Below are 19,509 nucleotides of genomic sequence, written 5' to 3' on the forward strand. Positions count from 1 at the left end.
GTTTAGAGTTACTATAGCTGATGTTCGTGGACAGCGTCGTTCTTTGTAGTTTGCTAAAGCTTTTTTCTCGTACGTATCTTCCACAGCCATTTTCACAATTTCTGGGCTGGCAGGGTCGTGGATAACCACAGGTAATGCTTGACTGGTAATCAGTTCCCGCAGTCCGGCCAGCGTTATCGTTTTCAAATCATACAGTTTCGAAGCTCCAGTCGCAAACATTTCCAGAACCATGCTAGCGGTAAAAGATTTCCCACAGTTTGTTTCCCCATACAAAAGCACCGTCGGCATTCTAAGGAAGTTTTCCACTGTGACGTCGTAATGGAACCCGCCGTAAGCGGCCCTAAAAAACCAACATCTGGAAACAAATTCTATTTTGCCTGATAACAGTTAGGTCGATGCTGCGTGCACGGGGAAACACGGGTATTGGCTGCGTGCACGGGTGTTCGCACGGGTGTTGGCTGCGTGCACGGGTGACCTTTGGGGGGATCCCACGGGTGGTGGCTGGGTGCACGGCTTTTTAATTTGTTTTATGATTTTCGAATTTTGGTCGTAACAGTTACAGTTTTCCAGGTCTTATTCAACCGCAACAGTTTTTTCGACGTATTTCTGACGTATTTATTCATGTGCCATACATAATCTCGAAATAGTTACAGATACTTTTTTTACGGCTCAGATTTTTTCTATGCGGCTTGATGCAATGGTGTCAACTGCATGGTTCATAAGCGGCCACCAAGTGTGTTCGCATCAGACCCTGCTCAAAAAAGGCCATTCCATGATCATCCCGAAAACAACCGCGGTAGCTATAGGGCTGTATTACAGAAACTCTCATGTCTTCGGCTCTTGCTTCTGTGACTTTCAAGAACTCCATGGTACTGCACTAACAATCATTAAGTGGTAACATATACTGTACTTGCTATGCACAGCAAGTTTCGCAGTATTTTTCTACTTGCTGTAGGTACTTAACTGTTTTTTCGTTCAAAAATTATGGGTTAAGTAAGTAAGTTTCCATAAGCAGTAATTATGTAAAAAAATATAATTAAAATTATATATTTAAATTTAAATTAAAAAATTTGAATGAGTTACCCGTGCACGCAGCCAACGCCCGTTCCCAAACTCCGTGCACGCAGCCAACACCCGTGCGGACCCAAAAATACTCGTATCACCCGTGCACGCAGCCAACACCCGTGTTTACCCGTGCACGCAGCCATAATGTAACAGTTAACAGGGGTACAGGACAGGTGTCAGTTGTTAAAAATAAAAAGCCCATAAGAACATCAATAAATTTAAGAAACCGACCGTTGGTCGACAAGAAACGTAGCAAAAGTTCTTTGTGTTCAGTGCTAAAACAAAATGCGATGTCCGTTCGTTGGTCACCGCCACCATACGCATATAGATTCACACCCATGTAACTCGTGGACCCGTGGTATCCGTTCGTCGGCCACCGCAGCCAAAATAAAATATTATCAGTGCCCGCCACACGTAGCAACCCGTACCAACATTATTTTGCTTGTGTGAGTACTTGAGATTCTTGTCTTCCAGTATAGTACATATCAGACCTGGGCATTATAGAAAGTTGGCCCACAATCAGAGTTAAGAGTTACAGGTAGCTTGCGAGAGTTAAGTTACTGTATACAAAGTATATGCTGGAAAACCGCGTTTCAAGTTATACCGCGAGTTACACTACCATAAAGCATATACAGGTATTATTTTTATGAGAGTTCAGTGAGTGTTAAGTTTTCGTCTGAACGATTTAAGCTGAGAGTAAAGCTATTACTCAATAGCTAAAAAATAACTGGCGTCAAGTTAAATAGTTAAAATTAACTGCCCCGGTCTGGTACATATCAACGTATTCCAACATATTCTGCCCGTTAGAAACAAGGAATTCTGTGGTTTCTTTGGCTTCTCGTGTATTTCGACTAAAATGTGCTCAACTAGCAAGCCGAAAATGAGGTCCGATAAAGTAATTTAGGCAAGCACACAAGTGCACCGAATTCGAAACAGTCGTTTGATTACATTGTACCAGCAGAGTGCAGCGTCAGACGACTGGCTACTAGCGGCAAAGCTCAGCTCGTAATTAAAAATATTTAGCCGCAGCAGTTCTCTGTCCACCGCCAGTGAACGGTCACTCCGCCCTGGAAACTGCCTGTACACATAGCGCTGTTTCGAAATCCGGCACTTCGTTTCCTTTCTCCCTAAGATTGCCGGCGCCATGAGATCGAGCATGCAATGGCACATATGTTGAGCAGGGGGACTACTTTATTTGGCTGTGCTAAGAGCACACGACGTGAAAGAAAGTTCACACGATTGCGCATAACATTTTTTATGAAGAATGTGGATCCATACGTAATTTGTCATACCTAGTGCAAGGATAAACCCGAAAACCGCTTTCTTCGGCAAAAAGGAAGCGATGAATGTGAATGCATCATAGTCCGCTGGAAATGATTCCGGAATTGATAGTTCTGGTATGGCGCCCGGAATCCAAATGTATTCAGTTTCGTTAAGCTTAACTCGCTTCCAAGAACCATCGGGCAGTAAACGGAATGCAGTCTTATCACCAAATACGACCACATCTTGATCTGCCTGACGACCGTGACGGGTGACTCTTTTTCGGTACACAGGCTCGTGATTTTCTTTGGCCTTGCTGTAACACAACATTTTTATTTTTATAGATTCCAGCGAAAGTCGTTGTAGTTATGGTGCTAACAGCTAGCAGAAACTGCCAGAAACGTATTGCCGAACGCTGCAAGCATTGTACAGCCGCCGCGAAAAAACGTCGCTTAAGACGGCCTGTTCACAAGACTTATTATGTAGCCCTTATCTCACTTAATGAAGTCTGAGGTCAGAGATTCTCCGTAGTCCTGCAAGTCGGCTTGACTAAGTTTGCAAAAAATAGCGGGCAATCCTTTGCAGCTCTTTTTAAGGGAATTTCGGAAGTTTTCAGCTGAGTGCCACGCCGTGCTGGGTAAAAATCCGTCACTGCAACAAACCGTAGAACAAATGCAGACATAGAATTGGCGAATCCGTATAAATGGGTCAACTTAAAACCTTGGCATACTAACAATTTTCCAAAATCTTCGCAGTCAACTTCGATGACGTAACCGCCGTCAGCGTCCGTATCATCTCCAAGGACTATTGCCTTAATGGTAATTGCACAACTTAACACCTTTCTCTTCCCCGGGTCATCCGTTCGAGGAACGGCCACTTTAAAAGTTTTTCCATGCTCCACACTGAAGGAGTATTCGTAATTCATCTATAGCAAATTATAATGTAATTGAAATGATGTAGTCTAGAGCAAATATTCTAGAGAAAGCATCAAAACTCAATTAAAAAAAATACGTGACGAGCAAATGAAGAAGTAGTTACCGAAGAATCCATTATTCTGAGAGTATGCTCAACACATAAAACTTCAGAACAGAAGATTTTCTTTAAAAAAGCGCATGCTTCTTAATTAATTTTGTTTAGTCTAAGCAAATCAATATGAATTTGAAAATATCTTTGAAAGAGAAATTTTAAATTGTAAAACAAGTCTCTGCCCTTTAAACCAAGACGTAAACACGCGCGTGAGAGAATTGTGTCAGTGATAGGTTTTACGTTCGCACAAGCCGTTCTATTGGCTGGGCTGGTAGCAGCCCTTTAGCTGCCGGACACTGCACATACTGTAGCGGATATTTGACAAAGCAGGTGGGTTTGGCTATGTGCTCTTCTGTGCCGCAACTTATGCAAAGTGGGCGGTCAGAACACGTTTAAACTTGTAGAAGCGCCCATATTTTCTTTCCGGCTGCCTTGATTTCGGTAATGTGAAGGGCGATTCGTTCTGCTCGTAGAGACCTTAAACTTATTGAATTCGCCAATGCTCGTAAACTACGCTCGTGGTTACAGTGACTTTCGAGAATTCTCTCGAAAGTTTGCTATGTTTGGCGGGTTTTGCCATTTCTGATTACAGCAACACACACTGAAGGCTGTTTTTTTAATAATTTTGTAGGTTTGCGTAATTTCGTAACAGTTTGTGCGCTGATCTGGCAAACATAACAGAAAGAAAGAAGTTCAAGCATCTGGAGTTTTCGTTGCCATTATGGCCAACACACCGGAATTCAGTGCGGATTCTCGCGAGGCGTGCGGGTATTTGGTTACCAAGTATGGTTTTCGAAATCTGGAACAATTTAAAGCGTGTTGTGCATTTGTGCCAAGGACAATGCCATCTGGGAAGCGAATGCAGGTATTAAGGCCATTTTGATCTAGTTTGCAGTTGCTAAAGTTTTAGCATTACTTGTCTTTCGTAGACAGTTGTCGAGTCAGATATTTTAGTAACTTTAAATCCCCATATAACTTTATTTCGACATAGGCTATTGCGGAGATGATGAGCCTCTCGACTGCTCAAACGCAAAGCTTGGCACACGACTTTCGACGGCTTGCGCCATCATTTTTCGAAGATCCGCCATACACTGCTCCAGTCGAAGTGCTTTGCCCTCCTGTTTTACACTGTCAAAACAACTGTCGGTGGAAAATTGGCCGACACAGGGGAATGTTGCGAGTTCTCTCCTGGCATCGCAAGCCGACTAAAGTAAGTGTCTTGCTACTCCTAATTTTTAATTTACATTTTAATTTTTTATAAGTAAGGTTTAAATTTTCTGGCTGTCAGGCAACAATTTTTAGCGGAGCAGGAAGAACTAAACCTGCATTAGTGGTAACTCTGAGGTGCAGAGGATGCAATTCGCGGTATTCCTATGGCTCCTGGACCAATCATCGAACCTCGACCTACTCATTTTACAGCACCGGTCAGCCTTACCTGGACGTCTCGCAAGAGGTTTTCGTTTGTCGGCAGTTTGCACTTGAAATCGTCAACCAGATGTGAGTGAACTTAAGCAATTGGGAAGCAGTCTCACTACGATTCTATTCTTATAAAACGCTTTATAGGTTAATGTCACTAAAAAGCTGTGGTTATAAATTTACAAGAAGCAGATGCGGCTTCGCCGCTGCGTTTCTTGTAATCCCGGCCTGTTTGAACAAATAATTTCGAATAATTCGTTAGAAATGTATTTGCTGCCCCAGCGGTTACTGTACGAATTCTTAAAGGAGGACCCTGAGTCAGATTGCTGACGTCCCCTGCTAAAAATTGAGCTGAACCACGAAAAAACTGGATAGTGTGCACTGTGGATGATTCAGTCACAACTCGATTTTGCTCACCGTACAGAGCTCACTTCACAACGGTTGTAGATGTCACTCACTCATAATCTAGCGAATTTCCATGCTTTAATACTAGGCAGTGGTTGTAGCTTGGTCACTTACGCATCTAGTGCTCTCAGTTACTTGGATGCAAAAGTTCCTGTACTGTATAGCTTCTAAAATTAGTACCGGTTGCATTGCCAGTTTTCGAGCCGTCTTACGGAAGCGCACTATTTACAGAACATTCTTGTGTTCTTGAATAGTAAAAGGACTGATAAACAGGGATCTGATATGCGGGATGTGATCTTCCAATAATACTCTTGCGTAATTCTAGCTTGTACGAAAACTAACAGTTGCTAATTCGAACACTTTTTACAGACTCTTTAATCACGCGACATACGACGGAATTGCGGAAACTATGAGGCAGACATACAATTGGGATTCGTGTAAGTTACGATAAAAATGGTACCGTCGTTGTTTCGTCGCCTACCGATATAATGCTATTATTATTATTATTATTATTATTATTATTATTATTATTATTATTATTATTATTATTATTATTATTATTATTATTATTATTATTATTATTATTATTATTATTATTATTATTATTATTATTATTATTATTATTATTATTATTATTATTATTATTATTATTATTATTATTATTATTATTATTATTATTATTATTATTATTATTATTATTATTATTATTATTATTATTATTATTATTATTATTATTATTATTATTATTATTATTATTATTATTATTATTATTATTATTATTATTATTATTATTATTATTATTATTATTATTATTATTATTATTATTATTATTATTATTATTATTATTATTATTATTATTATTATTATTATTATTATTATTATTATTATTATTATTATTATTATTATTACATCAAGAGCAGACAACCCGCTAAACGGGACTTCAACGTCTGTTCGGCACAAAACTAAACAAAATAGCAATTTCTAAGACAGATCAACAGTTCGGAGAGCAAATTTGAAAAATCCCACACCATCAACACTGAGTATATGCAAGTTAACTTTTTGTATGCGCTCAAAGATGTTCTTTAGTCGCATGGCCAGCGTGCCTTCTCCGATCTTCTTCTTCGCTCTGGCAGCAATTCTCGTTGGGTTCCGCAGGTTGTACCGCATTCCATAGTCCGTGAAGTCGATCATTTCGACCATGTACCTCGGCGGATGGTATGCTTCGTGGTTGTAGATCTTGTACAACCACACCGCTTCCGACTGCTTCCAACGGTCGTACACCGGCAGGATGCGCAGTTTCTGATACAGCTCGGGTGTAACCCGCTCCTTGTAATCAGAAATCGCCCGCAGTGCTTTCCGCTGTGCCCTGTCTATCTTTCCGCGTAAAGCCGAAGATGCCGGTGACCACGTACCTGACCCGTAGTCAAGATGTGGCTGTACACAGGCATGGTAAAGGCTCCTACGGTGAGGCAGATCCAGGCCGTCTTTCGCTCGGTTGGTCATTGCGATGCCGTAGTTGACTTTCCGCAGTACGTGATCGTAATGCACATTCCATTTTAAGTTGCGGTCAATGTAAAGGCCAAGATACTTGACCGACTGTTCCGCCTCCATCTGGTAACCGTTAATTGTTACAGTAGGAGAGTGCTGGCTGTTCTTTGCGTCCGATCAGATGTACATTAACTTGCACTTCTTCTCGTTAATGCACAAGGTGTTGTCTGCAAGCCAAGCCGTCACGTTGTTAATCTGAACAGCCAAATTCGCTGCTGCTTCTGTTTTGTTGGCACCGCATCCGAACAGTATGGTGTCGTCTGCAAAACATTCTGCGTCGCTTCCGCTAACTGACGCCGAGCAGGCGATATCAACCGGCCGCACGATATCGACACCATGAGAGCGACCTGAAACATCATAAAATTTTAAAAACCTGATAAAGCCAAAAAATCTCAGAAAGAACAGGAAGACTGGAAGAACTGCACAGTATATGAAAAACAGTAGGTCGAAATTGGGATGGAGACATCGTATCTGCTCACCATTGTGCCGGTCACCGAATTATAGTCGACTTAAAAGGCGGTTCACCGCTAAATTTTGCGGATATTAGTTTATTGGCTTTTATGAATGGTACGCGGTAAAACGAGTATGACTGGGCCCAGCTACCCCCGCTTTTCAGTTAGCTATGCCGAAAACACTTTGTCAGCGGCTCATTCTACAGATGGGACTCACAGTATTCCAGTTACTGAACTTCGATAACCGTTAAGTAATGTGCAATGCCACAGTGTGGCACAACGAACCGTAACTGAATTTCGGGTACTACTTTGCTCAGCAACGGATAATTTTAACCATACATTTTGGAGAATGAATCACCTACGCATTAAAATATCCAGATAGGAAAAAAGTTTCGAAATAAATCGTTATACCGTATTATTTGTCCCCACATCCATTGTACTTTACCCTTGAATATGCAAATTGCAGATCAAAGGTCCTGGCTACACAGCCGCCATCATGCAGGATGAACTGGTGGTCGCACTTCCAATACCATGCTATTGTACTTTATAAAGAGATACATTTAAGCTATGTAGGGGAGCCGCTGTAGAAAGAAAAACTGCTCACAATTCCGTTACATCAAACTTGTAAATAATACTAGTGTTTGCACAACGGGGCACTGGCTAGTACTTTTTGCAATTAACTCCATGCGGGATTTTACTGATTCATGCTTCCGGCATTTTATTGTAACTCCAGTCATTCGATAAGGGAGGGCGTTCAGTATACGAAATATATTCGTTGAAATTAACTGGTGCCGGTAATCAACTGCATAGTCAGCAGAGATTCTCTTATTTTGTATAGTTATTTCAGTTTTATTATGTAAATGTCCCAAATAAACACAGATAATTTGAAATTTTCAGTGTTCTCTCGGAAAACAGTGGCTGCCACTTTCATGCGGCACGAAATTGAATGCGACATACGGGAACAGGATAGTCAGCTATTCAATTTCAACGAGAAAAAAAGTATTCTGCAGTACTTGGACAAGAGAATGGACGCGATATTTTCCACCGTGTACAGACATGAATGCACCCCTGCGTGCATTGCGCGACAGTGTGGAACGATGATTATTATGGACGGAATATGGAAAGCTGGTTTCAGACACTGCATCGCTGAGGTGCTGGTGGGTGCGAACTGCGAAGTACCACGATAACAAATAGCTGCCACGATAACAAATATTTATTTTAATATAAATGTTGACTATCTACCCTATTTACTAAGATAACTTCAGGAAGCAATAAAGTATAATTACAACTTCTTTGAACTGCTTCAGAATATTGTGGAGACTATTCCATTGCTAAACTTTCCGAATGTTTGTACAAACCAACCAGACGGCACTTGTCTGCACTGCGTTAAACATAAACATCTGGAGTCCGCCATAAAAGACCAACGTGAACATATGACCATTCATATGGCAGGTAAGCTTTAGATAAAATTACTAAAATCCTCTTTATGATCAACTGGTTAATACGTTTCAGGGGTCTCAGATATGCTAAAATCCAAAGCAATGTCGGACATTAATGCCTTACTAAATGGCGAAATGGATAACGCTTCCCCGGAGACTACTTGCCGAAAATTTGATCCACAAGTCAGCTGCAAAAAGAACAAGGGCCAAAATCAGCGAGGTCATCTTTATAGTCGTGGCTATTTATTTCTAGTTGGACCCACGGGACACGTCTATAGCTTTGCCCCAATTTACAGGTAAAAAAACAATCGCTGCTCGACAAAAAAAGCTAGCCACCAAAAGCCGGGCATGAAAAACATAGTCGCGGAACCGTAATAAATTTACCATACGATATCGCAACATCGTTAACCTAGGACTTCCCAATACCCGATCCCGTTCGAATTAGATTAGACCATGAAAACTAGGAATTTTCGACCAAATAATTCTCTTAAGAAACATAATTTTTTTAAAAATCTTGCTGGTCATAGGTCTGCTACGGCACAATCGTATCAATCTAACACCAAACGGGCTGACTGATACTAATGACAAATTATGTTTGGTTTCATCACAATTAAATTTAAGATAATTTTTCAAACTAAAATGCTAAAATGCATTTTTCAAACTAATGTAAGATATAAAGTTTTGCCAGCACATTTTTTACCGTCATGAAACTGACCGCCGGGTAACAGGATAAAAATATAAGAAAATGGAAAGGCAGGCTTATTCTTCCGCAAAAAGCTTGTTAAATAGCTGTATTTTGACAGAAATGACTCATGAAGTTATTGGACGCTGTCCAGTTAACATAACTGGATACTAGGAGAGCACATGTCCATGTTACCGCTGTTAAACAATACAGATACGCAGTAGTTGCGGTGCAGCAGGAAAGGCTAACTCGAATACCTAAGAACATGTACGAGCCAGAGCAGTGACCATTATTTTCTTTGTGACCGCCACGAAAGGTCGCTAGCAATCGTAGTCTTTGTGCGTACCTGGAACTAAAAGCAGTCAAGGTTGTACCTCACCGGCAGTTTACGCTTACGTTACCATGCGCATGAACGCGCTTGCAGTGTCGATTTCACACTGATGCGCGTTCATTGCAGCATAAGCTTAAGAGATCTCTGGTTACTGTTCGCTTATCCCGCTTGTCAGCAAAGATAATTTTCTATGAGAGCGGCTTCCGGCGGTAAAATATTATGAAATGTAGCAAATTGTAGAGCAATTATTACGCTGCTGGGTGGTGGTCACTCCGATGACCCATTAAAGGACTCCCAGTAAAGAGCCCTTAATAGAATACCAAATTGCAGAATATTTTGCGACGTACGCTTAAATTTACTAGAAGATCTTGTGTAATGGCTGTAATCTACTGCACTGCCCGTTGTTGTCAAAATGATACCACGTTTTCATATTACAAAATAAAAGTTATGCAAGGTAACACATTGAGTAAACTACGTAGTTCAACTGTACAGTTTTTTGAGTCAAGCGAATGGGCAGGAGGTGTTAGCGACCTTCATTTAACAGTGGTCTCAAAAATTCTCCTACGTTGATGACCACTGGCGAGAGCACCTTAGACCTAAACTTTGCGGACTAGTTTTGTAGAATAGGCCTCAACATCTTGATTCGCAAAAGGAAAATCAAAATTTCTATGCTGCGTTCAGATATACGAGCAAGTTCTTTGCGGTATCACTTTGATATCAACGGGAAGGAACAGGTTATTATCAATGCAAAAATGAAGTCCCCATCTGGATTATATTCAGCTATTAAGGACTTCGAGGTTGCACAGCGCGCGCAGCTTGTGGTGTTTGTCGATGGGTGCGCCGGGCCAGCGGTCATTGCTTTATAGAGCTGTTATTCGTTCAACGCTTGCTCCGGAAGCGGTATTCTTTCATGCACATTGCACCAGTACAGCTTTTGCCCAAATTAGCTATTCTTGGGCCTGGCGATGATTCGGGAAAACCAGAAGTTTCAATAGAAGAATGATTCATTAAACTTTTAGGTGGGAACGCTGAACGAAAGAAGAGCATTACGGGATGTGGCACATACTCTACTATTTACATGTAATACAACAGACCGACGTACCGAGTGGCCTTCAGGCCTTCTCCCCTTACGATTTTTTTCTCGCAATCAAGTTTAGCATTGTCGATAGGCAGCTTCATGGCTACCAAAGTCAATACATCGCTTTCTGGTGCCTCGCAGTCAAAGGAATGGTTTATATGCCCGTATTCGAATGAAGGTTAAAACTTTAGATTACTTGATAGCTGCACTGTTCGTGTTGACAGATCCAAACGCCGCTGCGTACCAGATGCGTAATTATCCCTCAAAAATTAGGCGCAGAATTAGTATTTTCAATACTTGCCGTCGTGCATGACTTGAGTACGCAATCGTATAAAATTATAAAAAATTATTTTCAGCTAACGATCTACTGTACCTTTACACGCATTTCCATGTTTTTAAAGTACTTTGAAATTTTTCAGCGCAGATTCCATGATAATGTTTTGTCTGAGCTCGTGTTTTGGTGTTGATTTGTTCACGAACTGTTGTCAATAGGGCAGAAAGCCTGGGACAAGTCTTCCTCTTTTTAATAAGCGGATTGTATCAACTTTTGCAAGATGTGCCACCTGAGGACTGGAATAAGATATTTGTCTGCTACGACAATATTTGCCAGTTGAACCGGCTGAAAGCTGCCTGTGAACTGCTTCCATTATCTAAACCATTTGATGAGATGTGGCTGCGAGTCAGCAAAATTATCGACGGATTGCACATTCAAAACCACAAAGACCCGAGATGCAGCAAAGATTATCACCCGGATAATTTTTACTCAACCTATCCAGAGGCGGAAAAGCGGAACACGATGGCAGCTGAACAAACGTTCGCGTGGTTGGCGAAATTCAGGAAACAGCTTAATGCAATGAATAAGGCCAAGCAAATCTTCTTTCTCTATCGAATGATATTACGGCGTAATGTCTACCTGGCAGAATGTGTAACAGAGGCAAAGCAGCCGGTTGGTGGCACAATGCGTACCTTTACTGACAAATGAAGCCATTGCTTATTTTTTATTGCAAACTCCGTATATATTTTAATTATACTCCGTATACTTTAATTAGCACATGGTGGATGCATTGTGTGTGTGTCAATGTTTCTTAATCTCCAGGTTGCATCATTATTCTTTATTGTGCCTCCTCATATTAGCGCTAGGTGGGGGTGTAAGCGCCCCTCCCGTAGGTCACGAAATAATAAAAGCCCCTTCCCCGAATTTATCACCTCAAGGCGTCTAAAAAGTTGCCGTGTTGCGTTTTTGGTATGTTGTTTGCACACCCTACCTGCGCCAAAATGCTCATTTAGTTTTTGAATTAAATCCCACTTATGCCCCGCGCAGACCGTTGATATCGGATTTTACGGTAGTTGTGCTAGCGCAAACTTTAATGCTACCCACAACAAAAGAATTCAAAACAATCCAGGAAAATATTACGCGAAAACCAATAGAAGTTTTTGTTGACAGTTTACATCTTTGTTTGGTTGAACTGAAAAGCGCTTTAAAATCACTTTACTGTTAATTGCGTAACGCCACCCTCGCGGAGTCTGACTCATGTATCATCCTTCTACACGCACCATGTTGCGAAAACAGCCAGGTGCACGGGAAAATACGCCCGCTCCCTTCAACTTCTTATTCAGTACAAGCCACGCCCAGCAAGGTAAGAGGGCAGCGGAAGGGCCAGCCAATAACGTAGCGTTTGCCACCGGGTAGCACACCATGCTGACCCACTTATCTCACTTGCATTGTCACTTTGGTGAAATTTTATTTGATTTTTTTTTGCGGGCACTGGATTACTGGATTGTTGATTAGAATAAATTTGCAGTGCTTGAATGAAAATTTTTATTGTTTTTAATCGCTTCCAATTTCCACATTGTGAGAATGGGTTGACTAAAAACTCGAATGGCAGAATAATTTGCAAGCATAAATTTTTTTGTTGTACTGGTATGTTGGCGTCGTTGATGTACTTATTTATGATAGCAATTTGTGCTTCTGTGGATGAACTTAAATTGCTCCGTTAGTGTGGAGATTGGAAACACGTTTGAAGTCGCCATTTCTCTCGAGCAGTGGACGCCGGCAGAAGAATGGTGATACGGTGTACTATTGCTATTAAGGCCATATTTCCTGGAGATGATTCCGACGCTAACGGTGGTTACGTTGTCGAGGCTGATTTCGATGACGTTGGAACGTTCTGAGTAGCAATGTCTGGCCTGTAGAAAATTTATTTCGGGAATGTCTGCTTGTTGGCACGTTCCAGTGAAACACCGTATACCTTTATTCGTTTCCGCATATTTGCGCTCGAATTCACTGATACGTACTTGGGGAGCGCAACAAGCACTCCGCTGGGAACTTTCGCGGTTCCCTTTGAGATGGCCTTTGCAGCCTTTCGGACCGCAGTGTTTCGGAAGGTTAGCCATACCAATTTGAAGAGCTTTAGAGAATTTAACGCTACAAATTTTATCAGATAGAAGAAGTGTTTGTAAACCGCTGCATTGGTTTAGCCTTTAGCAAGATCCCACGACAGTTGTTTGCATTCTCGTGCTATCACCTTGATCGTGTTACAATTCTGCCACATGCAAGCACTTCGCCCGATGCTCGTTTCGGCCACCAATCCAATCGGACACCAATCGATTCGGATTTTAATATGTCTACACAGTATTGGTTAATTTGTAAAGAATTATTTTTATATTCGAATTTACAGACTCTTTTGCTTACAAAATAACCGACGACGAACTTTCGGAAATTTATGATTTTTACGAAACGGTGGATGGCATGGGCTACTGAATGCGTGATTCAACTTGCATTTGTGTACATTGTCCGCAGTTTACAATTAAAGACCAACCTGTACTGCAGTCAGCATAATGTAGTAGCCGGTAATGTTAAACAGCTATTTAATTCTTATTTGTTACGCGCTATTGACTTTTGCAGATGAAAGTATTGTTGAAGTATGGTGCAGAAATGTTCCAGCTTTCTACTCGTAGAATTCTGACTTTTGTAACTATTTCTTTACATGACGAGTAGCCATTTAGATTGAGAAACGTACTTTTGTTTTCTTAAGATCACAAAGATTTGGTTGGTTTGCTTAAGCCACGAAATTCAAATTTTTTAGCCTCTAAATAAATCTTTACGCTCACGTTGTAAACACCTTACTGTTGAGTATCAGTTTATTCGCTCTTCCACATTGTCGCGGTCGTAAACACGGCACCACAGTCAACTTCTATTTACAACCTAAAATTTAGGATTCTGAGTACAATGGGAGAGGTCAATTGCTCTGTGTAAGCGTTACAGGACGCTCAAGCCACAGCCGAATATTAAAACATGACGTCACAGCGCGTAAGCAGGTAAAGGATTTGATTGTTAAACAAGAATTCTGGGATGGGTTTTCAGCTTTCCCGTCCGTGTAACCGTTTCGCTCGACGTTGAAAAACCATAACCCAAGCTAACTCTTCTGCACAAATCAACCAAAGTTTTGTGTGTTTCGAGCAAAAGTACATCCAGCAACCCATATTCGCGCGTCTAAACACAGAATTAACTTTTTCGACGTAATACTGCATAGTGCATACACCACGTTACAGCATCAAAAATGATTTTTTCATTTCCAGTTCGGTGTTCAATTTCCTTCTCGGCACGGAAGCAAATTCGACTTACGATTAAACGGTATTTTTTTCGCTGAGACTTACATACTTTTTCGTGCGTTTCTTTGTTACCTGGCGCGCATAGCTACCCAAATACGGTTGACTTTAACCGTTTAATTGCGAGAACTTGTGTGACCTTTTTACTACTTGCACTGTTACCTGCATCTGTGCAGACCTTGGTACATGGCAAGGCCGGAAAGCCATGTACATAAATCAGGATCTGGATCAACGTCCGCTTTTATTATAAGTTAAGTAGACATTTGTGGGCAAACGAAGTCTAGTCTAGTTTGCGAAGTAAATCTTCTTGTCAATGGTATGATGGTGTTCGAAAAATAAGTGTCCGACCAAAGAAAAAATTTATTTGTGGGTAGCACCTATACTGACGAATACTTTATTTTCAGGAAAGTCAGCCAGGACGATCTCCATCTGTACACCACAAAGCTCACGCGTAACGGTCGTCATTCTGATAAAAAAATCGTTCCATCTGGTCGTAGCGCTCAGTTCGACGGCGTCTTGGAGCGCGTGCTGCTTCACGATACCGATTACAATCAAATTCTCAGCTTCCCCATACAATTGTCAATTACGGAGTCGTTTCCAGCCCAGCTCGACATCTTCAAGTTCCTTGCGTCGTTGCTGCAGAAGGAGGTGCATTTTGGATTCCTCCATAGTTTAGGTAGTTTGATAAGGCATTACTGTACAGTACTGCAGAGTATATCGTCAAAATTAAAACGCTGCTCTGCGCAGCTATCGGTTATCTGCTTTCGTTTGCATACTATCTATGCGTATAATATGGATTCCTGTTACCGAATCCCCTTGCACGCAGTAAAAACAACAGAAGCTCGAAACCGCCAATTTGTCATATCCGCTTCTGGAAATTTTTGGGTCGGCCAAGATTACCTTTGCCTCCCCTTTGCCTTTGCCTTTTCACTTTGCCTTTTTCAACTTTACCTTTACCTTTGCCTCTGCCGCCGCGAACACCTTACCGTCGGAGTTAGCCTTTCCAAAAAACCGCCCTAAATTACCTTTACCGTTGGCTTTAGCCGATGCATGACAGAAGGCCGTCAAACACTTTACCATTTCCGAAGTTTTTTAGCGCCGTGGTATCTTCGACATGGAAAATTATGAAATTTTTGCTTTATACAGTATACTCGTATTAAATTATACCATCGTAACCATTTTTTATTTATATTTTTTTTTATTAGATCAGTTTATTTTCGCAATATGTACAAAGGCGAGGTTCGCTTTTGTACATATTGAGAAATAAACTGATCTTTTTATTGTACATTTTTTATTGTACATAGTACATACTGTACGTCTTATCGCCTTTTCACCGCATAATAGCCAGGTTTAAATTCCCACGCTAGATTCGATCTTAGCTTTCAATGGGTTACCTGCCTGCCGTACAATAAACAATAATAGAATCAATGGAATAATAGATCCACACCATCGAAACAGTGGCTGAGTGGCGGCAAGCGATTTATCTCATGCGTCGAAAGACTGGAAACTGCAAAACGCTGGCAAACTGGACATGACTGGCCTAACTGAAAACGCTATCGTGGTACCGTGCGAGTTTGATTCTGATGGGGCCAAGGTCAACGACATTGTGAGCACTCCTTATTTGCTGTCGCTGATAGCGCAGAACGGTAAATTTTACTCAATTAGCCTTCGATTAGATAAATTTTGCCGATACAGTATCAGTATTTTAAGGGTTTTGTAGAATTTTTAATACTTAATAAGGCAAGCGTCTTTTACTGTTTATACTAAAACAATCTGAATCCATCTTCAAATATGAGTTCCATATAAGCATCTATCCGCTTGAATGTCAGCAGTCGGTCAGAGATATCCTGAATGTATCCTAGCCTATCTCTTATTAAGTCGGCTACTACTTTATGACTACCACAGTTTGCGTCGACGCCACTGTTAATAATCGAACAGGATCTGATCTAAAACGTTAGTCGCCGGTCCAGTTATGTTTACATTATTTTGTTGCTTGACGTCAATTATTAAAAAAAACGGTAATTTGTCTGACGGTAGTCTGTTATGCAAAGGCTAGAGCCAACAGTAAAGGTCATTTAGAACGGTTTTATGGGAAGGCTAATTCGGACGGTAAGGTGTTCGCGGCGGCAAAGGCAAAGGTAAAGGTTAAGTTGAAAAAGCCAAAGTGAAAAGGCAAAGGCAAAGGGGAGGCAAAGGTAATCTTGGCCGACCCAAATTTTTAGAACCTGGCCACAACCACGCGGCTGTTGTAAGCGTCCACAAGATGACGCCGGTGCTTATGCGCGTGCGTATGAATAATGGGGAAGCTTTTACCGACAGCAGGGTTTTGGAAATCTTTGCATCAGCACTAGGAGGATCCGACCTTTACGATCGGAGAACACTGTTTTCAGCCGCACTGCAGCAACTTTCCGCCGGACAAGCATAAACTTTAGTTAATCTAAGCATTATCGGCCCAGAAACTGTGAAAACGGCTGTCAATCAAACGGACGAAAAAAAACCCTTAGCAGCCAACAAAGAACGACGGCTCACTCGGACATCAGCCGTAAGAACTCTTAACGCAGATGCCCTCAACGACCTTCGCAACTTCAATAAGTATGACTTATATACTGCTTGATAGAACTTGAAACTTTTAGCGAAACAATCGTTCTTTTTGTAGCGCACTTGGTATGTCTCGTTCTGTGATTATCCCGTTCCCCGAATATATCCCAGCGAAGGATGTCGAGTCCCACGCTCGTGATAAAGGGATTGTTACTGTCTTTTCTCGGCAGTAGGTGAACGGACTGCAAGTTACGGCACCGATCATAGCAAGACGAAACCTGACGAAAAAAGTTGAAAGCTGTTTAAAGTGACCTTCCAGAAAGAACTCAGCCCAGGACGCGCAAGAGGCGTTAAAATTTGGAATTTATTTTTTCTCGATCATAAAGTTAGTGCTTTCCACCGCTCATATGTGGCACTAATAGTTTGACGTGGTGCCGGAAATGGAACCGTTCCTGTTTTTGATCAAGTCAGTGTTCAGAACTAGCTGCTTGGCCTTCATTTCATGAAACGAACTATGCGTTCTTTGAAAAATTTCAGCAAACTAAAAAATATTGCATTACATCTGAGCAGGATGTTTTCACAGCGCGTGTCCGTCAAGTGTCAAGCATTTTGCACATCGTATTTTACAGTCAGATAAAAGTAGGCTGATATCTTGGCATATCTCCTATCAAAAACCGATAACCTTACGTTACAATGGTCAGGTTTTCTCGCGGGATTCAGCCGGCGTTTCTTCCGGTACTTATACAGAATGAATGGGTACGGCGCCACAATCAACACCTCGAGGACGCAGATAATCGTGGCGCACACCGTGATGGCCGTCGTTATTGTTCGAGTGTCTAGTGTGCTTGATGTGCAGTGATCCACAAAAAAAAACAAATATTGAAATTTACCGTTTAGGTATTTGTGTTCTACCCGCAATTTGGTGGCATTTAAACGTTTTGGCAATAAACTGTATATATGGCCTGGTTTGGATTTGATAATTTCTACAATGATCCTTTTTCTCGTGATAAATTAAACCGGAGAAAAGTATGAAAATTTAAAATATGTTTAAGGAAGTAATCCGGTTCATGTTCCAAAGAATGGAGTACAGGGGTACACACATGAAAACATCCCACTTTCGCACAATTCAAAACATCTTTTTGCGTCGTTTTATTGCATTCGGTAGCCAACTAATCTGTATGCACTGGTGTAAAAGCCGTTTGTTCCCGCATCCAATTGTGCCATTATGGATGAAATAACAGTCCGAAAAATCCAAAGACAACAAGGAATACGTTTTCACTTTTCAGGTCAACGTATGCAAATCATTGGGCTACAGAATGCAATAAAACGATGCGAAATAGTACTTCGGAGAGCGTCAATGGGACAGTTTTTGAGTAAAAAAACATATGGCATGCATATTACTCGAATTTGGCATCATGTACCGGGTCAGCTCCGTTATTAAAGCTCTAGTAGGCTGATGAAAAACGTGATATACACATATAGCCTATAGGACAATTGCATATGTTATCGGTAGTACTGCAGCGCCGGTCCGTGCAACTCCCGCAGCACCACCAACGGCAGCATCGTCACGTGCGTCACCAGGAATGCCGCGGCGCACAAGATAACCGCTGGTCTCGGAGTGTGGGAATTAATCCCAGTATCCCATCGGGAACACGGTAGCGGTTAGCCATGATCAAAACGTGGCAGAAGATAGTCCTGCGTCCGATGACCTAAGCGCCGTGCAGGTAGAAGCCACAGGCATGTTCGCCCAGCCAGAACCGATTGCAATTGTTCTGCACCAAATACAGCTACAGTGAGGCAGCTATAATTCATTGAGTCAGATTTAAGACGTATAGATAAAAAGCGTTATGCAGGAGGCTGTAGTTTGTCAGGTAAAGCAGACAGGTTAGACCGTTGACAAGCAGGGAAACCGCAGCGAACACGCTGTTAATGAGATGACGGTCCCGCTGGTTACACTGGAAACCGCGGTTGCATTGGATTTTTACATAGTTGACACAGACAGGGTTTGGCTGGCTACACTGGTAACGGTGGTCGCATAGATGTCCTCCATAGACCATAATTTTTTCAATTTTAAGACGTAACGGTGATAATGTGGTCGCTGTCTTATTAGCTGACACTGGTAAGTTGGCAACCACAAACGTAGCACAGGAAACTGCATATATCACACGATTTGCGATTACTGAAGCCAAATACCGTCGTTTTGTAAAACTACCGCGATATATAATCTTGGAATTGCGTGGCTAAAACTGAAAAGCCGGGATGTTCCCGTGGTTTTAAAACAAAGCCCCAAAAATCGCGCGTTGTTTAGGATTATAACGGTTACTCATTGCAATGCAGCGCGCGACTACTTCGTCTACGAAATGAGCATCAGATGTGCAGCCGGATTTAAGGCATTTGCTGCCGGTAACCAGATTTTTCAGTCGGAGATCCATTAGCCTGTCGTGCTGTGTTAGAATAAGTTACTTTCACAGTAACATATTATTACTTATTAATGAATCGCAGCATGGTGCTTTTAAATGACTGCATTAGAGCTCCTACATCGAATCAATAGACCGTATTGGATGCTGTTTTATACAGACATCGGGGCCATCGCGGCGTCGCGGCAGTATGCCTGACTGCCGTATATGCCGTGTCGCGGTGCATCGCGGCAATATACAGGC

The 19,509-nt window shown here is 41.6% G+C and overlaps 1 protein-coding gene across 1 annotated transcript; it reads left to right on the forward strand.

The window, feature by feature from the left end:
- The first annotated feature begins 3,965 nt into the window (after positions 1-3,965).
- On the forward strand, positions 3,966-11,684 carry LOC129582167 (uncharacterized). The gene is made up of 8 exons (XM_055473604.1): positions 3,966-4,216; positions 4,343-4,561; positions 4,640-4,848; positions 5,542-5,609; positions 8,070-8,329; positions 8,480-8,624; positions 8,685-8,907; positions 11,195-11,684. The coding sequence occupies exons 1-8, from the start codon at positions 4,073-4,075 to the stop codon at positions 11,682-11,684; spliced, it is 1,758 nt and encodes a 585-aa protein (XP_055329579.1). The 5' UTR covers positions 3,966-4,072.
- The last annotated feature ends 7,825 nt before the right edge of the window (positions 11,685-19,509 follow it).

Source organism: Paramacrobiotus metropolitanus, unplaced genomic scaffold, assembly GCF_019649055.1.
Source record: "Paramacrobiotus metropolitanus isolate TYO unplaced genomic scaffold, Prichtersi_v1.0 Parri_scaffold0000007, whole genome shotgun sequence".
NCBI classification, from domain to species: domain Eukaryota; kingdom Metazoa; phylum Tardigrada; class Eutardigrada; order Parachela; family Macrobiotidae; genus Paramacrobiotus; species Paramacrobiotus metropolitanus.